This window comes from Calonectris borealis, chromosome 6, assembly GCF_964195595.1.
Source record: "Calonectris borealis chromosome 6, bCalBor7.hap1.2, whole genome shotgun sequence".
Lineage (NCBI taxonomy): Eukaryota > Metazoa > Chordata > Aves > Procellariiformes > Procellariidae > Calonectris > Calonectris borealis.
The window spans coordinates 14,759,189-14,778,517 of NC_134317.1; the positions used below are offsets into that span (position 1 = coordinate 14,759,189).

The 19,329-nt window shown below is 46.9% G+C and overlaps 1 protein-coding gene across 5 annotated transcripts in view; it reads right to left on the reverse strand.

Annotated features, from left to right (window-relative positions):
* Positions 1 to 14,078: 14,078 nt before the first annotated feature.
* The window catches only part of MRAS (muscle RAS oncogene homolog), a 41,485-nt gene continuing 36,234 nt past the window's right edge, over positions 14,079 to 19,329 (reverse strand). For all 5 annotated transcript variants that reach the window (XM_075152913.1, XM_075152911.1, XM_075152912.1 and 2 more), the window contains 2 exons: positions 18,183 to 18,262; positions 14,079 to 15,037 (listed from right to left, as the gene is read on the reverse strand). In XM_075152913.1, the coding sequence (XP_075009014.1) occupies positions 14,938 to 15,037; positions 18,183 to 18,262 (180 nt within the window). In that variant the 3' untranslated portion in view covers positions 14,079 to 14,937. The remainder of the gene's footprint in view (positions 15,038 to 18,182; positions 18,263 to 19,329) is intronic.

Here is a 19,329-nt window from a genome sequence, read left to right on the forward strand (position 1 = left end):
TGAGAGAACCTTGTTATAATAAAGAGCTGGCCATAAATGAGCGCCAGAGGACAGGGGGAGCAGCAGTTTTTCCTAGGCAGGGAGTGTCTGCTGTAGATGGTACAGAAAACAACCTGCAATTTTCAGAGCTTCTCCTGTACTTAAATGAGAAAAAACAGCCTTGTCTCTTGAATTATCTGCTCCGTTCCTGTCCAAAGGACTTCTCATATTCTTGTGTTATAGTACACGAGCCTGAAACACATGATATAAGCAGCTGCCAGGCCAACTGCTCTGATGATAATCGAGCCAGTTGTACATACTTTCGTACATCATACCCCATCGCATCCGACTCTTACTCACCCTGTTACCAACTGCTTCTTGTCTGTTTTCTCCAGGAAATGGACTTTATCAGTGAAGTTTGCAAGAAGCCCTCCCGATCCCGGCGGGGGGAGTGATACTCTCCCCCACCTCCGCTTTACGTTGCGCAGCAGGGCCAATTAGGAATTCAAACCAGGTAGAAAGTGAATATACAGTGGCAATAAGAGCCAGTGGCATGATTGATGATGCTTATACAAATGCTTCTGGCTTGAAAAGCAGTGTCTGGGTTCATTCCAGAAGCTGTGTCTAATTTCAAAAGGATCTGGGAAAAAAAAAAGAAGAGAGTTAGCAGTGCATGTTAGAGAAAGCAACTGCCACAGATTATTCCATCCCCAAAATATCAACCAATTACTAAGAGCAAAGCGTGAGAGAACTAACAAGAGCTTTTACTCATACTGATCCTCCTGCACATTTACTGAAATAGGGATGAGACTTTTTTTTTCTGTGGGCTTCCCAACAGGAATTGCATTGCTCTAAGTATGGTTTTAAACTTAGGTTGTTACATATATGAGGAATAATGGCTTAAAATTATGAAAACCTGAGAGACTATATTAGCCACAGTGAAAAAGCAAACCTGAATTTTCCACTGATTCAAATAGATCTGTGCAATTTTTGGAGAAAACAAGAGGTTTTATTACATCAGCCTTTGATTTTTACCTGACATTTGCTAGCGATGCCCGTCTGTGTGTCTCTGCATTCGTGCACAGCTTTGACATAGTTAAACCAAAAACCCTCATTCCCTGCCTGTCCTTCCTCATCAATCAATGGCCCCTCAGTACTGTCCTGGCACATCCCCTTCTGCCAGCCACCGCAGGAAGGGAACAGAAATCCTATGGAAAGACGTTGACCCAGATTTACCCTGGAAGCCGCCAAGCCCAGGAGCAACAGGAGATGAATGCGGAGCAGGTGTCGAGGAAGCGTGCGGACCTGCCAGCGACGCGGGCGATGGGCTAGTGGATCTCTGGGTATCTGCCAGCCTGGGCTGCCGGACATCCAAAAATCCTGGGCAAATGCAGAGAGGCACTGTGTCCCAGGCGCAGCAGTCCGATGCATTGGGATGCGTTAGCCTTCTTCCACGTGCGCAGAGGCTATTCTGAGCAATCCAGTTTGGGATGCTTTAAAACACACTTTTGGACCCGAAGGGGTTCTTAGGTTAGTATGAACAGGCTGTGACAGGACTGGGAGAGCCCCGGAGTGCGCAGGGTGAGTGCAGGGGCACGGAACGTGGTTAAGACGGGACAGGGGAGCCAGAGGTCTCCAGTAACTTTTGGCACTGAGGCGAGTATTTGCACAACCCAACCTGAGGCATTTAAATGAGGTGTCTAATTTAGGACTGTGGTCTCCAGAGGCCCTTGTGTATTCATTGGAGAGAGGCAAGCTTTCCTGTGGGGTGATCCGCAGCAGAGCCTGTATTACATGGGAGGGGAGCCCATCTCATCCAACAACTGCAGAGGGAGCCATGGTAGTTTGGGCTCTTCACTTGCACACCTAAGCCAAATACACAGAGTTAAATGCTGCGACCAACACGTCTATGCGAGAGGGAAAAGCCATAGTGCTTATGTGTTTAAACAGGTGTCTGGGTGGAACAGGACATCCCTGGCCCTAGGCACAAGACCCCTAACCCTCACTGGACCGTATCCTCATGGTCCAACAAGAACCGCCTCCCTCTGGGTCGTACCGGCAGGACCGCTGCTCCTGGCCTCATCCTGGCTCTTGCCAGCAGTGTAAAACATGATTTCCTTTTATCCAGGTGCCTGAATAATACTGGGATCTGACTGGCACCTCCTGCCATCAGTCTGTTTCCTGGACTGTGTGTGGTGCAACTGGTCCATGTCTCAGAGGCGGGTGTATCATCCCTCTGAGTAACGTTAACCACGGTAAGACATGGGGCAGCCTCCGAAGTCCCACCTCTTTGAAAGTTTTTGCTCCGTTGGTGACTGCTACTTCATTGCCTTTAAAGTGAGGGCTATCCTTAGCATCAGTAGAGCTCTTCAGGTAGATTTAGGGTTTTCAGGGTGTTGGCTGTTCTTTTATTTTGTAAATACTGAGTGGGCTGCAGTCAGATGGGTAATCACCGATGCTTCGTTGAAGGCATTGTTGCATGTGGCAATTCATTAAAAAGCCCCAGGGAACTAGAACAAGATTTTTATTTTAAAATCTGTAGGACACACACAATGTTCTCTCGCAACCCAGATTTGTCACAGCCGGCTGCTGTAAAGCGCCATTCTCTGCTGTAAGCCATCTTCAATGCATTGTCATTATAATTGACAACAGATTTTTTTTTTCAAATGACACTCGAGGAGGATTGGAGGATGACAGCACATGACTGAGTAAAATTATAGTTAGGGAAACATAGCAAAAGCCGACTCTTCCCAGAGAGCTTGTGGCTGTCAGGCAGGGGTTTTTTTTTTTGTGTCTGAAATGGGATTAAGCCAAAAGGCTCATGGATTTACTGCCATTTGTGCTCTGGTCCTTTATGAAAACAAGTAAACCAGTGTCTATTTTGAATACACTGGATTAAGATTTGACCTCACATTTTGCAGGGTTTGGGTATCAGAGCGAGTCCCTGGCAGGGCCCAGTGTGCCGGGGGGGTCTGGGAGGTTGGGGGTTTTGGGAGGCTGGGGGGAGCTGCCCACGCCGCTGCCCTGGGCTTTCCAGCGTGGTTGTGAAGGAGCCCCTTTGGCTTGCTGGGACCCCTCCACCTTGCAGGCTGCTGCATGATATGCACAGGGGGGTATCCAAATTTTTTTTCGGGGTTTAAACAATCTCTCTCCCCGACTCACATTTCAAGCAAGCAGTGTTAAGCTGATCTTTGCCTAATTACTGCCTCCCCTCCACCTATAAGGTCCCTCTACTCATTCAACTGACCAGACTCCTCTTGTCCAGATGAAGCCCCTGCTCCGGTGCCACCTTAAAGGCACAGCCCTGAGCAGCAGGACCACATTTTAGATCCTCCATTCAAAAAGGCTTCACCAAAGAAAAAACATTAAATGCCAGTAAGTCTTAAACAGATGGAGAGTCAGTGGCAAAAGCTACAACAGAGAATGCTCCAGAAAGGTGACGCAATGAAGAAAGCCTCTTATATCAGCTATGATGGATAATATAGAGTGAAGATGGAAAGGCAGTGATGGAGGAGTAAAGGCAACAGCTAAGAGAATGAAAGACAGATAAGGAGAAGGAGAATATGAAAGGAAAAATGATCCGAGTGCTGATTTGGGGAGAGACAGTTTACTCTTGTAAGCTGCAAAATACAAATGCTTTGCCTGAAAGTCCCCTGCAGCAGCAACGCAAAGCATTTTCTCTGTAATGCACGCATTTGGCGAGCACTCTGGGTTACGTTGTAAGGGCCTGCCATAAGTCTCTTCAGTGAGTGTACATTTAACTGCCATGAGGGTAGCAGTCTGATGGACTGCAGCCCCTCTGCAAACCAAGCCTCTAACTGTACTCAGCAGATATTCCTTGTGCGAGGTCTTAGAGATTAAATACATCTCTGGTCCGTTTTGTATGGCAAAAATGCAGAAAATACTTGTTAATAGGCCACCTCTGCATGTCACTGTCATTTTTATGTGGTCTTGTATTGCTAACCCCAGTGAAGACGGGCTCCGTGACTGAGCAGGGCACTGTGCAAAGCGAACAGAAAGGTGGTTCTTAAAGCACGAGAACTAGCAAGGCTCAGAGTGCAGGGTAACAAAAATAAACTTCTGTTTAAAAAAAAAAACCACCACCCATAAACTGACAAGTGATCGATTTACCTGCATAAGAGCCTGTCTGCCTTTTAGAAAGATGTTACCAGATGAAGACAGGAATAAATTATGTAGCAGAATTGAATGTTTTAGGGAGAGGTCATTTCTTAATTGAAATTGTCCAGTAAGAAGGATGACTGTGAATTAAGGCGTAATTGCAGAGCCGCATGTCTTTGGTAAGAATAAAGAAGCAGGCCACAGCTTTTCTGTCAAAATGATTACTGAATTGAAAATTATTGGTGAAGCTGGCACTTTTTGTGGAGTGTGTCTCCTTCCACAGAAGCGCTCTCCGTTTCTGTTGCTAAAAGCCTACCCAGTGCAAGGTCTCAGCCACTTCTTCCCCTCAGGGTTTCTAACTGAATAATATCTGATTTATATTTTGGCTTTCTTGGTGAAAAGTCAACATTTTATCTGCATTTCTCTCCATTGCCCTCCCCTGTCCTCTGCCTAAGAGGGGAAAAGCAGAGAAATAAAGCAGCTACAGAATGCAGCCTCCCAGTACCTCTGAATGGACAATGTGCTTCAGCAGTGACTGAGGGCTCCTTTGAAACCAACAATGAAAGCATCTTTTCTGTCGAGGAGCACAAGGCTCACAGGGGCAAGAGACTTTAATGACACCATTATCTTTCAGGCAATTAGGAGTCGCTGGCACAATCCAGCATTGGTACAGCCACTGTTTTGATTGCACTGCAATGGCTTAGTGAAACGTAAACTGCTGAGACTTAGGAACATCATAAATCGCTTTTAATCTCAAACCACCATGGATAAAAATGTACTAACACAGGCATAATCGGAATTCACAGGCATATTTTCTCTTTTAAAAGCATATGCCTGGGAACAGAGGTCTCCCCTCCTCCCATCCTCTCCCCGCGTACACCAGCTATGTAACGCTTATCCTCCTGCTTCTCTCCTAAAGCGCTTGCAAGAACGGGTTTGAGCCTGCCAGCTACGTGTGTGTTTGTTGTGCATTGTGGATTATATTTTAATGACATACCCTAAGCCTCTTACGCTCAAATGAATGTGCATTTAACTGTCTGTGCGTTCGTGCCGGTTTATAAGGTAGAGGGTCAGCCAGCTTATCCCCCAGCTTCTCTGCAAGGGCACCATCCAAGAATTTTAATGGAGCTTTCAAAAGCCTCCCATTATACAAGGTGCCCTTAATGGAGAGTCCTCCTGCCTCTGAAAGTTCCCTCTTGTTGCTAGACACAATGAAACGTGAGCCATAATCTCTCCAGAGAGCGCCCAGATTTTTTCGTGTCGCAGCGTGTGTCTGGGATGCAAAGCACGGCTCCCTCCGCTCTCCTGCCACAACCAGAGGGATTCATTTCATTAGTTCAGAAAGCTGTTTTGGAGGGAAGGGAGGTTATGTAGGTCACCGATTCATCCCTGCTGCCTTGCAAAAGGAATTCATTATGAAATTTCACTTTAATTAATGCGATGCACCAGCTCTTAATAGTATTTCATCAGGACATCTGGTAAAAGCACATTAGCTACAGTTTAATGTTAAGACATAATTGAACAGAACTCCTGTTGGAGCTTGGCTTTTGCAATATGTTTCACTTCTGCTTCTCCTGCAAGCTGCCGATTAAAGGAATTGTGGGACTCCCTCATCGGAAGGTGACAGAGCCTGATCCAACGCCTGTTCGACTTCACAGAAAGGCTCCGGTTAACATTCACGGGCTCTGAAGTGGGTCTCTGAGGAACAAACCCAACATCCATCCTATATATACATACCACGTGCTACTGATACTGCTGCCGATCTATAATCTTGAATATAAAGTAACAGCTCTGGTGTTTAGTTCCAGTTGTGTTTGAAAGGCCATCGTCAAAAGGTCTTTACAAACCATTTTCTCTTGGCTTAACTTAGAACTTTTTCCTGTTCTAATTTTATCTCTGCATAATTGTGTGTTTTAATGCTTATCTGATTATCTGCCCAAATTAATGTCAGCACAGCAGCTTTCCAAACAGCCGTATTAAATATTCACATCCAAATGGGATTTTTTCAGCCCTTTGTTTTACAATGATCTCCTGGAGTATAAATGCGAACTCTCAAAAGATTTTAGTTACTCAGTAAGTACTAGGTCATGATTATTTAAGTCTAAATAATAGGCTAAAGAGCCTTTGGAAGATTAATATATTTAGAAAAACTTTGTGAACTGTTTGAAATCTTCTGTTTGATTTGAGGCTGCCGCCTCCACTTCTCCTTTTCTTTTTTTGGGTAAGGGTTTGAATAGCCATTAACAGTAATAATAAAAAACATCCGCCACTAACGCAAGTGCAGATTGCTTAGCTTCCCTTTTATACTCTCCCCCTTCAGCAATTTTTTCACCATTGTTTTGGGGGCAGTTTTACTCCCAACCTTTGCTGAAAAGGGACACAAAGGACTAAGGTGTTAGAGAAGGTTTTTCTGCTGTTTAGCTGTTCCTTGGGTTATTTTCTGCACCAGCAGAAAAGAGAAGGGGACAGGAGGGATCTGGAAAAGCATAGTATGCCCTCACCAAAAACCCCAGCGGGTTCCCAGTGGTGCCCAGCACCCGGCAGTCCTGCTGGCAGTACCCCCCTGCACACCCAGAAGGGGTCCTGAGGGCGTATTGACCCCCCAGTCACGCCAGACGCCGCACGGCTGGCTGTATCCGGAGGACCCCACACCACTCACCCTGTCTGTATTTGCTGCGGGACACTGTCGCGAGGGGCCGGTGGGACCGGTGGAGAGTGCTGGGACAAGGCCAGTCCACACGGCAGGTGAGGCCACCTCTCCTCGCAGATGCTCTCCTGGGGTCCAACCTCTCTATAAAACAGCTAATCCTGATACCAAGTGAAAACAGACAAATTGTTCCTGTCCTCGGCTGGTCGACGCAGGGGATTCATTTCTGGGAAATGGCCAAATTGCCCCAAAGAGATGCTAAGACCCTCTTAGTGGTACAGGTTGGCAATGAATTTGACCCTGTCCTTGAAGCTGCTGCGAGGAGGCAGCTGGCCAGTAAAAGGTGCTGTGCTGTAGCCAAACTGGCTCTCCAGTGATTTTTCAATGCTACAAGTCCCATACTGGTCACAGTAAGAGGAAACCCAACTGAGACCATTGCTAGGGCTGAAAAAGCCTGCGGTTTGGCAATAGTTGGCAATAAAACATAAGAAACATATAGGCAGCCTTCCTCCCTGTAGCATTGGTCAGGCCGATGCTAACTCTGGCCCAAAAAGCAGAAGCAGTTTACTCAGCACAGGCATCAGCAACATAATTTACATGGCCAGTTCTGAAAGTCCTCTGGATGCCAAAAGGAATAGCCAGGCTGGCATTAGCATCCTTTCTTCATTGTTGCCTTAGGACAACATTGCCAAAGGACCTGTCATTTTAAAAATAAGCATTAGCCTCTGAACCCTTGGAAACGTGAAACAGCAACCCAGCTGGGGGCTCACGCAGCTTACGCTTGGTGCTCGCGGGTTTGTTCTCCTAGGGCAGCCCATCGCTAATGTGGTCACCGGTCTGGGGGACTCCATGGGGCAAGCACGATTCAAGCTCTTGTTCTGTAAGAAAAACCAAAGCAGTCATGTAAATAAGTCCAAAGGCATTTTACAAAGAGTAAACTTTTTTTTTCCCCTAAATGAAGTAGAACTTGTGACCTTTTTCATTTTTATTTTATCTCCATGATGTGATAAGCTGAATCCCAAATTAAGAACGAGATGGATTGTTTAGGAAAACAAATCAATTGAAAACACCAGGAAATACGCCGCTTCTGGAAGCAGCCTATATCTAGTAGGTATTTACAGTTTGTATCAGGGACTGAACCTCTCAGGATAGCTGGCCTTAGACCTCTTCTTTCAGCATTTAATATTTGTCTTCAGTTAAGTCTATGCTAATTGTAGATTCTCAGCTTGAAGCAAATTGAGCACAAGTCCCAGCAGTGCGAGGTGTTTGGGCATTTCACCAACTTCAGCTCTTTCTTTCTCAACGCTTCAGATCTCTGCGCTCTCATTTCTGCAGCCTACAGAACAAGATCTGCCGCCTCCGAGTGTCCTGGCTGCAAAGTGGTTGGATTGATTTGGGAATGCTTTAAGATCCTGAAATGAAAAATCATTAGTGCCACTTCTCTATTCTTATGGCAGCAGGTACTGTGTGAATTTTCCCAGAATAATTGTTACGTGTTAGAGTAAACCCACCAAAACCGCAGCAGAGTGCCATCTCTGACTTTAAGTATTTCGTGCTGGTGGTGTGACTCCTCTTCCCCATGAAACACCTTACCAAAGGCTGCCCAAACACCCCCCATCAGCAAGCTAACCCTTCTGGCCAAAGGGTGCTGAAGGAAACAAAGAGACTTCACCAAGCCGAGCAAAAAAACGTGGGAATGAAACTCCGTGACCAGCTCTGTGGGAAACTCAATGCCAGAAACCGGCTTAAGCTCTTGTGAAGGTTTGGAGACGGGGATGAAGGCGAGGCAAGGCAGGAAGCTCCCAGGGGAGGGTGGGCAGCACCCTGTCCCCAGCTCACACCATTGTGCTTTGTTCAACCTTCACAATTGTGTGAGCAGAGCCCGGCGCATCAGCCTTCACTTCGAATTTCCTGCTTTTTGTCGGCTCGCATCCCGGGGACTGTTGTTTGAAACACGGCTCTTATTATGGAGCTTGCAGAAAAGAAACCCCTGCTCCATAAGCATGTGCCCAGGCCTTTCAGCGGGTTCCCAGCACCAGGGCTCCTGCTTTAAGGGGACATGGGCTATTGAGATGCAAAGAGGCATACCAAATACCTGACTGGGTCTTGGGCTGGCTAGGCTTGGCTACTGAGGAGCTGCCGTCACAGAAGCCACACGATAACCACCTCTGCGTGCATCAGTCCAAGGACCAGCTCGTGACTTGTTCAGCTGGGCTGACTTCTCAGCAGAGATTGTCCTAATCACAGACCGTGCAATGTCTCTTACCCAGATTTGCAGAGGATTTGGCTTTATAGAACAGGCTCTCAATTCACAAAGCTCCTTCCTCCTCCTCTTACTCCTGCTCTCTTATTGAGCAAATCCAGGATTATGTCCAAGTCCCTCCTCTTTGGCTGCTGGACCTGACCACATGCCCAGTCTGAGCTCTCAGACTATGTCACACGCCCTGGTCTGCATGAGAGAGACCTGGGAGGAAGGATGGAAACCAGAGAAGTAGTAACGCTTGTGGAAAGTCAGACTGCTGTGTTGGGCTTGGAATGATGTTGCCGGTCACCCAGGATTTGGCAAAGGGAGACCTCACTTCAAAAGAAATGAAAAAGCTGTCCCAAACCTGCCAGAAGGATGAGGGGATTTTGCCTGTCTCTTCTCCGCACTCAGCACTGCTGGACATCCCCATCGCTGTCATGAGCACTAACCCCTGCGCTCACCGACCTGGCAGGGCTCACGTGCTGAGCGTGAGCCTTCCTCCCCCGGCCCCCTCTTCGGCACCGCACACAGCAGCGAGGCAGCGCCTGCACGTTTCTCCTGCCGCGGGAAGTCTTGGCCTGCTTGTCCTGCTGGCCACTTACTGGTGACTTCTTAGAGCTGGAGGGAAGCAGCAGTGATTTGCCACAGTGGTGGGGAAAAACCCCAAAACCAGAGCATACCTCCGTGCTGCCGCTCCTGCGCGTCTCTCCCCGTTGCAGGATCCAGCACACGCAGAGTCATCTCCCTGCTCTGTTCTGCTGCAAGCAAGTCCCGTGTTGTCCCAGAAACTGTGTCTGTGAGATCATCTATGAAATATTTATTCCCCTCGCATGCAGGAGGAAAAGCAGCAAAAAGCCTGCATAATATTGATGGAATCCCTGATAGCCAAATATTGAATTATTTACAGCCTAATTGTGCAAGTGATACTCACGAGATCGCTGCAAGATGCAATTAATACATTGTGCAGAATGGGTGACTTCTACTTCAGACTTTGTTTTGATGCATTGGTGAGTCCCTAAAAACCAGGTGAGATCCCTTTGCAGAAGAAGAGCTAGAATATCCACAGACTTTTCTCAAAGCGCTGCTGTGAAAAGGGCTCTCAAACCACCAACTAGCTGCTCAGCTAGCTGCCCGAAGATAAGTGTCTGGAGCCATTTCAGACGCTCAGGTGAATCTTACCTGGCTGCTAGCTGTTGCTTCGGAAGGGCACAGATCTCCGATAGGTCTTGAGTTACATCTGAAACTCCCAGATATGCCCTGGATACCCCAAGGCATCTCAGATGGCATTAAATACATCTATGGAAGACACAGAATTGAGCCTACGTGACCCTGGCCCCAGCAGACCTCCCAGCACAAACTGCAACGTTCCCTGTGTCGTAGCATCCTTCATCTCCTTTTTACTGTAGTGCTGGATCTGTAGCTGTAATGCCGGACTTCACACATACACTAAAGGTCCTCCTTTCTGCCCAGCCTACAGCAGATAGATGAGATTGGCCATTGAACCCCAACTCACAGAACCTGGATTGCCAGACACAGAGTTTTTCTGTCCAGTCCCAGGTACACGGGTTGATGTGGCAGTTGTCACAGGGGCTTAGATATTTCTCTAATGCCAAACTTCTCTAAAGCCCTCTCTCTCTCTCTCTCTCTCATTAGTAAATACATATCTGAACCCTGACATCTGGAGTAGTCCACAAGTTGTGTCTCTTAAAACACTCCTATATTCTGTACTCCTCATTGTATTCTACCCTTAGCAGAGCTTTGGGGGGATCACCTCGTTCCCAAGCACTTCAGCAGCACGTAGTGACCATGCCTTGAAATCGCTGGAGCTGAACAAGGCTCTGGGCAGTCGGTTTTGGCCTTAAGATGGTAACAAGCAAAAAAAAAAAGGAAAAGTCTGAGCCAGTATTACAATGCTCTCCTCTCCGTGCCTAATAATGTTCATTTCCTCTTGAGACGAGACACATCATGTATGTCTAAACCTCTCAGCCTACCCCAATTTACAAATTCTAGTACAGTTGTAGGTTTGAAGAGCCAGCCAAAATTAATTATGACAGATTAAGGAAGAGAGCAACATACTGCAATGCCCTCCTGTTAAACTGAAACAAACTAAGCAATCTCAGCCCCTCATGAAGCTCCTGCTTGTCTCGTTCACCACCTCTAGTGTTTTTCTGCTGAGCACCATCATCTGAACATGGTTGACTCAGATGTACCCAGACTGTCATTCAGCAGCTTTGCCAGCGGTAGCCCTGGCCTTGGCCGAGACAGCCAAGAAAGCAGGTTTTTAGGTAGGTAGGGCGGCACGGTTGGGGTTTTTTGTTTGTTTTTGTTGTTATCAGGCTTTTGTTCCATTTGGAGTTGGCAGGCAGAGGGGGACAATTAAATTCTCTGCTCATGCCAGAGGAAAATGTATTTATTTTAGCCAGGTACTTTTCCTTCTCTTCCTTCCCAAACCCCCTTTTCCTTAAATGAGAGACAAAAATAGACAGGCAGACGACTTTGCTTGTACAATAAATGCCATACGCCTCAAAAGCCAGTAAGAAAACAAGGCAGTGTCTGCTTTGTAAGCAGAAGGACCTGAGGAAACAGCAACGCGATTTACCTGAAGGCAGTGGTACAGCTGGGATGAGATCCCAGGTTGGGGAGGTGAATTACGCCTTTACAAAGCCAAAACTTACGCAGCTTAAGAATTTTTTTGTTGTTTTACAAATATTATTCAGTGCCTAAAATGAAAAAAGGAGGCCATTTAGGTATCAAATACAAATGAATCTGTAAGGTTTTACCCCTTTTCTCTTTTCATTTTGTTTGTAGGTGTCTACTGAAAGCAAGGTAAGGCTATGGCCATCTCTACCTTCTAAATTCCTGTTTAGCAGAAGAGGAACCAGTTGCTGTGAGCCAAGTGAACGCAGATTTACCCAGGGGCTGAAGATGACGTTAGGTCACTTGGACCATCAGCTCTTTGGAAAATGAGCCCCAAGCGCACCCTTAGAGGATCCTTCTCCAGACTCTCTGACCACAGCAAAGAAGTCCCTTTCCATTGGATGCTCCATAGGAAAAAAAAAAAAGCCACCCACCAGTACGGTTGGTGCTTTCGGTAGCGTACCACCAACCAGCGTCTCTCAGCCCCGGTCTCTAGGTGCTGCATATAGCAGGGAAAGTGCTCTTGGTTTGCTAACAGCCCCGAGTATGAAAGGGCGAGTGAGATGGCAATAGGCTTTGTATCTCTTCACTATTTTGAGCACCCTAGACTCGTTAAAGATGCAATCCTTGTTGGAAAACACTCCTTGCTATAAACAAGTTGATGAACATAGAAGAAAACAGGCATGCTCTCCCCATTTGCCACTACCCATATTCAGTTGTTAATCTGCTCCTTTCCCCTCCTCCCCCCGTTATTCTGCAATATCTGTTAGTTGCTAAAGAAGCTGAAGAAACAATTAAGATGCTTCAGAAAAAGCAGATAATTTCTCACATGCAGTGCGGAGTACCCAGCAGATGTGACTCAAGATACACACATGCTGTTTTCAAGCAAGCGTTCCCAAGGGTTTAAATAAAAATGATAAGGCTGAGGGGTTTCAGCAGAAATCAGGTTATTTTTAAGTGGAAGGGCTCTAGGGAGTGTTAGCAGGGCATCATCTTCTTGTGCTATGGGGATCCCATAGCGTTAGTTGTGTACAATTAAAAAAAAATTAAGCCAGTAGCCAGGTTAGATGGGGATTCTGGCAGGAAAGCGGTAACAGGGGTTACAGCAAATTGGGTTGGTTGCACATATCAGACACCTTCTGATTTACTAGAGGCAGAACAAATGAGATGCCTACAGGGAGCTCTTCACCCCAGAAGATAGTGGCAAGTCTCAAGAGCCAGGATTTGACCCGGATGGTTTCGGTCACCACAGTTCAGCCAACAAGGAAACAATATAGTGGGAGAAAGGCTGCAATGGTCTGGAGCCAGATCTCAGTTGACACAGGGTGTTGCAACTTTACTGAAACGTGTGGCCCACATCCAGCGCAAGAGTCCATGAAAAATATTTCTTCCCACTATCCACCTCCTTAATCCAGCCCCAGCATCTGTCACCACACAAAAGGGGACGGAGGCGGTGGAGCCAGCGCTACGGTAAGCAGCTTGCTGAGCCAGCCGCAGACATTTGCCATCTTCTGGCCAGGATGAAGACTGGACAGATTAGGAAAATGTTTTCATTAGCTGCACTCACCTGAAAAATAATCAGCAGCCAACTCCCATTTCACAAGGTGGCCTGGCAAAGAGTCAAGAAACGAAATCCGGCGGCAAATGGATTGCAAAGACAAACATAAACAATTAAGTTTGTGATGATCCACCATCTTGAATGGATCTTCAATATCCAATACCAGGATTTTCTGCGCTCAGACACACAAATCTCAGGCATTCATACTCTGCCAATATTTTAAGTCATGCCCATAAAGTGTAGTTGAATAGGATTCAAGCTGATGAAAAGCAAGTTGTTAATTTTAAAGGGGTTTGGTGACCCTCTGAATGGAGCTGATGGCTTCGGTCCAGCAGATGACAATCCATTAAATTAAAGAAAAAATTGCCACTGTAATTCTTAGTGCCAGCAAAGGTGTGAGAGAAAATGTGGCCCCTCCAGGATGTGCACAACCGTATTCCTGGTGCCACAGACGGCGGCTTGAATGGCTGCAGGTTTTTTGCCTTGCCTTTTCATAAGGCATAAAGATATTTAGTCTCCGCTGTTTTCAGGGAGACATTTTAGATATACTAAGCTTATGAAGAGACACATCCCACTTGAGTAATTTTCAAAACACCTCTTCCTTTCAAGTCACCAACTCCCAGAGAAGTGGGGAGAAGAAGAAATGAAGAAACATTGAGCCAAAGCCCATAAACAGTTTTTTTTCTGTGTGTGCGAGATGAGCCTGGGAAAAGCAAAACAATTCATTGGCCCAAGAGTGGCTTTGCAGGGAAAGGTTAAGGAATAATAAAGAGGGATTTAGATCGCACCACTTTACATGCGTTTATGAGGGAGAAATTCATCACCCAGATAACAAATTCAGTTCAGGTTTTACTTCCTCTCTCCCTTTCCTCCCCCTTAAAGATGACATACCCTTCCATTTGTAAATTACTTTAATTTAAATACTTCCAGGTTAACAAAACGTCTTAACTTTGACATGCCCCAAATTACAGAACAGAAACAAAACCTCTTCACAAAGGGTAAGAAAAAAAAATAATCTAAGCCCAAACCTCCTTTCCTAAGCTGGAGTTTATGGTCTGTGAGCTGGCTGCCCTCCAGAGTCTGACACAATGTCTGGAGCACCCGGAGCAGCTGGAATTCATTTTCTTCCTCCAAATCTATGCACTTTCATATGAAGTCGTGTTTTGGCACTGCTGCCTAAGAGAGAGTTCAGTGCAAAAAATCTAACCCCGGCCGTGTTTCTCTGCAACCCAACACTCGCTGAGCAAACAACGAAAAAGGAGAAGAGGACAAAAAAAAAAAAAATATCAGAGAAAGAAAAGAAAAGCCCTTTCCCTTCCCCCACACATACACAGACGACTGTACCAAACAGGGGGGCTATTCATGGCTGTTCAGAAATGGGTCACAAGGAGAAATGTTTGCAGATAAAACCAACACTTTTTCTTTTTTTTTTTTTTTTCTTTTTCTCCCCCTTTTTTTTTTTTAAATAAACATCATGGAGGCCCCTGGAAGGCGCTGGGGATGTTCGAAAGTCAAGGTCCTGCTGATCCCTTCCGCCTCCCGTTCGCGCGGCTCCCACGCCAGCCCCGGAGCGCAGCCCCCCTCCGGGGGGGTCCGGACCCTGTCGAGCCGCCTCCGGGGAGCCCGAGCCGCCGTGGGGAGCCCGAGGGGGCGGCGGGGCCGTGCGGGCGTCGCGCTGCTGCTCCTTGCCTGGGTTGGCAGTGGGTCAAGGGGGGAGGAGGGAGGCGTCCAAGGCACTCCCGGGCAGTCCCGTCACAAAATCACGCACTGGAGTTTGTGGGAGCCCGTGGCTCTGTCCCCTCGCCATTTGGTCTTCTTCTTCTTCTTCTGGCTTTTCTCTGGGATCTGTTGCCTGTTTTGGGAGACAGAGAGGAAGACAAGCAGGTGAGACACAAGGCTGGGTCGGACATCAGCATCCAGAGCCCTGGGCAGCCAGCAGAACAGCATCTTGGCATGCATATGTATATTTGCATATATATCTCCATATACTCTTCCACCACCACGTGGCTTTTCAAGCCACACAGCTAACAAGATAACAGCCTGCGTTTTCAAGGAAGGAGGAAAGAAGCCGTAAGCAAACATTAAGGCTAATGGCAGGGATGTCCTGCCAGGGCACTATGCCTCCGGTTGCCCTGGGTGAACTGCTGCCTCCTCCCCTGCCAGGGACTGCTCTGGTGATTCTCTAAGCAATGCAACATCACCCATCACGCTGCTGCTAACGCTCGTTAGGGAGGAGGGCAAAAGAGATACAAAGCGCACAGAGAAATAAATCCTCCTGGAAAGATTGGCTTTCAGCCGGCATTGCCCTTAGCCAACTGCACTGCTGTGGACTTGGTTATGGAGGCGGACTAAAAAACAATAATGAAAAAACAGAGTCTGCTGCCGATGGGGCTCTGGCCTCCCCTGGACGCTGAGAAGAGCACCAGAGCACGGAGAGCGAGCTGACCCCAGAAAGATGTCCCTGGTTGCCTAAAGTCACAACTGCCAAACACGCAGCCGAGAGCCCTCCTGCGCTGCGCCCCGGCAGCCCCCATCAGTCGGGTTGTGGGCAACCTCTAAAATGTTACGCTGAGGGCTTCTCCCTTTCTGTTACGATGAGGCATTGCCCAAATGCCTGTTTGCAACTGTACCTGTTTGCAGCAGCCGCTCAGCTAGCCCAGCGGTGGAAATTCAACAGAAGAAGGCTTTGTAGTTCAAACACCCGACAGGCAGCCCGTAGACTTAGATTTTATTGCAAGATAAACCATCCGAACACCGGCAGCTTCCGTTGATTCAAACAGTGTCTAAATAACCAACCTGAGTTCGAACTGTTCAAACCCAGCCTCTTTGCTATGTAATACGCCAGGCACTAAACTGAGTGTTTAGACCAAGTTATCCAGACCAGGATGAGACATAGCTGGGGGACAAATCATTACGGCTTCATCTGGTGTTTTTCTTACAGCCTCAGCTCCCAAATGCTTGCAACCACCTGAAAAAATCAGCTTTGACTAATAAGATTTTTTTTTTCAGTCTTCAGTATGAAGGCTGGAGGCATGAAAAACATAAAACTTCAAAGCTCAAAACTAGAAAGCTGAAATAAAAAAATACTTTAAAGTTAATTTGGATAAACACTAAGCGCCCGCAAGCTGTTCACAGTGTTCTGGAACTGTTTTAGAGATCCAGAAAACCACGTCCCGTGCCCGCTCAAGGGTTCTGCTGTGACAGTCCTTGTGTAGGCATTGCTGCAGCATAAAAAGGATATAAAAAAATGTAAAAGATCTATCGGGCGGACTCAATCACCCCGCTCCTTTCTGGATTACTTTCAGACAACAGTTTCTTGCATGAAGCTAAATAAACTGGGAATCAGCCAAGTGCAAGGAGCACGAACAGTGCCAACCCTGAACGAGCGTCCTCACCCTGCAAACTCACATGGGCTCTGAGGAGCCTCTACATTTGTAAAGCACTCCAGGAATTGACACAGTTATTAGGGAGCTGTAAATTTACATTTTATTTGGAAAAGCTCACTTAAAAAAAGAAAAGCAATACTTCATGGGTGATGCCATCCTATGGCTGCGGGCAGTTTGCAACGTCCAAAGACCAAGCGAAGCTGCTTTGTGGCAAATGACCAGCTAGATCACACAGCATCTCTCTGCTCTCTGACTTAACCCGAGTTCAGCTCTTGTGAACGTTTCTGGTGCCCTTGATGCCACGAGGGTTTCACCTGGCTGGCAATGACTTTCACAGTGACTGCTCAGGGAGCTGAGGTGCATCACCTATTTTTGAGGTTATAGAGTGCATTTTCAGGGCTTGAATTTAGTGATGCCTCATTACAACAGGCTCTTTCCAGCCTGTCTGGAGTCGTGTTATGTAGAGAAAGCGAACAGAGCCTCACCATCTTATTTTGGCTATGTTTTTCCTTCCCCCAGAGTAGAATAGATGGTGGTAAGAGCTCGCTGTAACACAAAAGTAATATCTAGCCAGCTAATGCTGAGTTACAGAACAGTTGGGAAATAGCTTGGGACACTTCCAAGTCAGCTCTGTAGTTCTCCAAAGACTTTCTGCCCCCTGCTTTTGAAACATGTGGGAAGAGTGGGCAGTACCATCTGCTTTTGATGGAGGCTGACTCGAGGCTGCGCTAAGATATTCACAAGTACAGATACGCTGTGAATAAATGCCTCATCGTTTAATTGCCGAGAGAGGCACTTTGACTGCACGGCAGGGAGGAGCATGATTTCATCTCAGCACCCTCCCAAAACATGAAAAATGAGGGCTCAGAAAAATCTGGCAGACAACCGGTGCCAGAAAAACAAATCTTCTCAGAGAGATTTGAGGTTATCAGCCGAGACGCCGAGATGTGCGTGCAGCTCTTTTCCTGCAGGGCAGCCGGGATTTTGGAAGGCAGTCCCTCCCCGCCGGCAGCGGGAGCAGGGGTTCGCCCGGAGAGCAGGCGTTTGCCAAAGCGAGCAAAGGCAATTCATGCCAAAACTGGGAACAAACCTCTGCAGTCTGAGGAGGAAACCTGTGGCTTAGCCATTAGGTCATGCTGTCTCTCCTACAAAGCGGCTTAATTTTTTCCATTTAGCGAGCAGAAAATGTTAGAAGTCACCTACAACATTAGAATTTTGTAAGAATTTTTTGCCAGTCCTTTTTAACCTCTGGCAACGTGATACCCTGAGAGGACAAAGCTATGAAAACCCAAATTACTGGTCCAAAGATTTTAACGCTGGCCTTTTAAAGCTGATCGTTATAGTAGGTTTCGCACTGTTCATTGAATAATGTATTTTTGCCATGGCCACAGCTAGTTCTCAACCTGCCTAGCAATGATGTCCTACAAGGGTAACTAAACGTTAGTAACATCCCTATGCAGATATAGGACAAGAAAGTTTAATAAACCCCATAAATCTCCCACCCCCAACCAAACCACCCTGCTCCCCAAAAATTGGCTCCTGGCTCTCTGGGCCAGGACTCCTGCACGTCCCGTCCACGGGCAGTGAGCAAGTGAAGAGTTTGCAGGTTACCTTATTACCCTCACGAGATCATGGAAGGCCTTGTCAACGTTTAGAGGTGGGTCCTTGGCGCTAGTTTCTATATAGGGAATCTGGAGGACAGAAGCATATCATGAAAGAGATTAGTAACAGCCTACACGTTGGTAGCAAACCAGTTTCAAAATGAAAAACCCTAAAGGCTGGAGAAATCGGATGCCTAAGAGACCGGGGAAATACAGGTAAACAAAGTGTTGTCATGACACCGCTATCAACACTTTCATGCTCACAGCAAGGTCAGCAAACGCTTACAAAAGGTCTGGAATCGGCATCAGGCAAACCAGCTGCTATCAGAGCTCCGGGTTTGGGGAAGAATAATCATAGACTTCACGTCGTCAGATGTTCTCTCCCTCTAAGCTGTGCTAGCAGACATGAAAATAGCCGAAGGTTGTTGAAAGATGAGCACTTGCCAAAAATTCTTGCTTGCCACATTTTATTAGGACTACTGCATGAATATTTCATGACTACAATTCCCCTTCAGTGTAAAACGATCTTCTCCTTCAAAGTGTGACAGCCAGATGGGGCCTCCTAGGGAGCTTGTCCAGCACGCTGGCAGATTTATAAAACTGCCTCTGATAAGGTATTTCAGTACAGGGTCTTTTCCAAAGCGTGTGCGTACAGATGGGTGCAACATGTTGCAGTTCAGGTGTCCTGCCTCCTGCAGAAACGAGCTTCCTTGGGAGGGAGTGAACCTGCCCTGCCAAACTCCCATCGCGGCTCGTTTAGGAACGCCACACAGTTTGCTGTTTAGGCACAGCAAGCTGCCAAGAGGTCTCAGGCTTGTTCGCCTTTTACCTTTCCATTCAGTTCCTCCCATGGGAGTTGTTGCCCCCCCCCGGTATTCATGGCTGCTGGCATTTAGAGGTGATTACTGGAGTATCATGTCGTCTACACTCATCCAAGACCAATTTCTCAAGCTGAATGCAGAGCTAAGAAGTTGGGCCAGATTTATATAGGCTTAACAACCCTGTAATGTCATTATCTTTAACAAACTCACTTCCTACAGACACCTGGTATACCTCCCGATGCCTAACTCTGCCTTTTCACTCCAGGAGGGTGCACTTTCTTCCCTCATTTTGAACATTTCACGTTTCTCACCATTTGCAGACACCTTGTACACGTG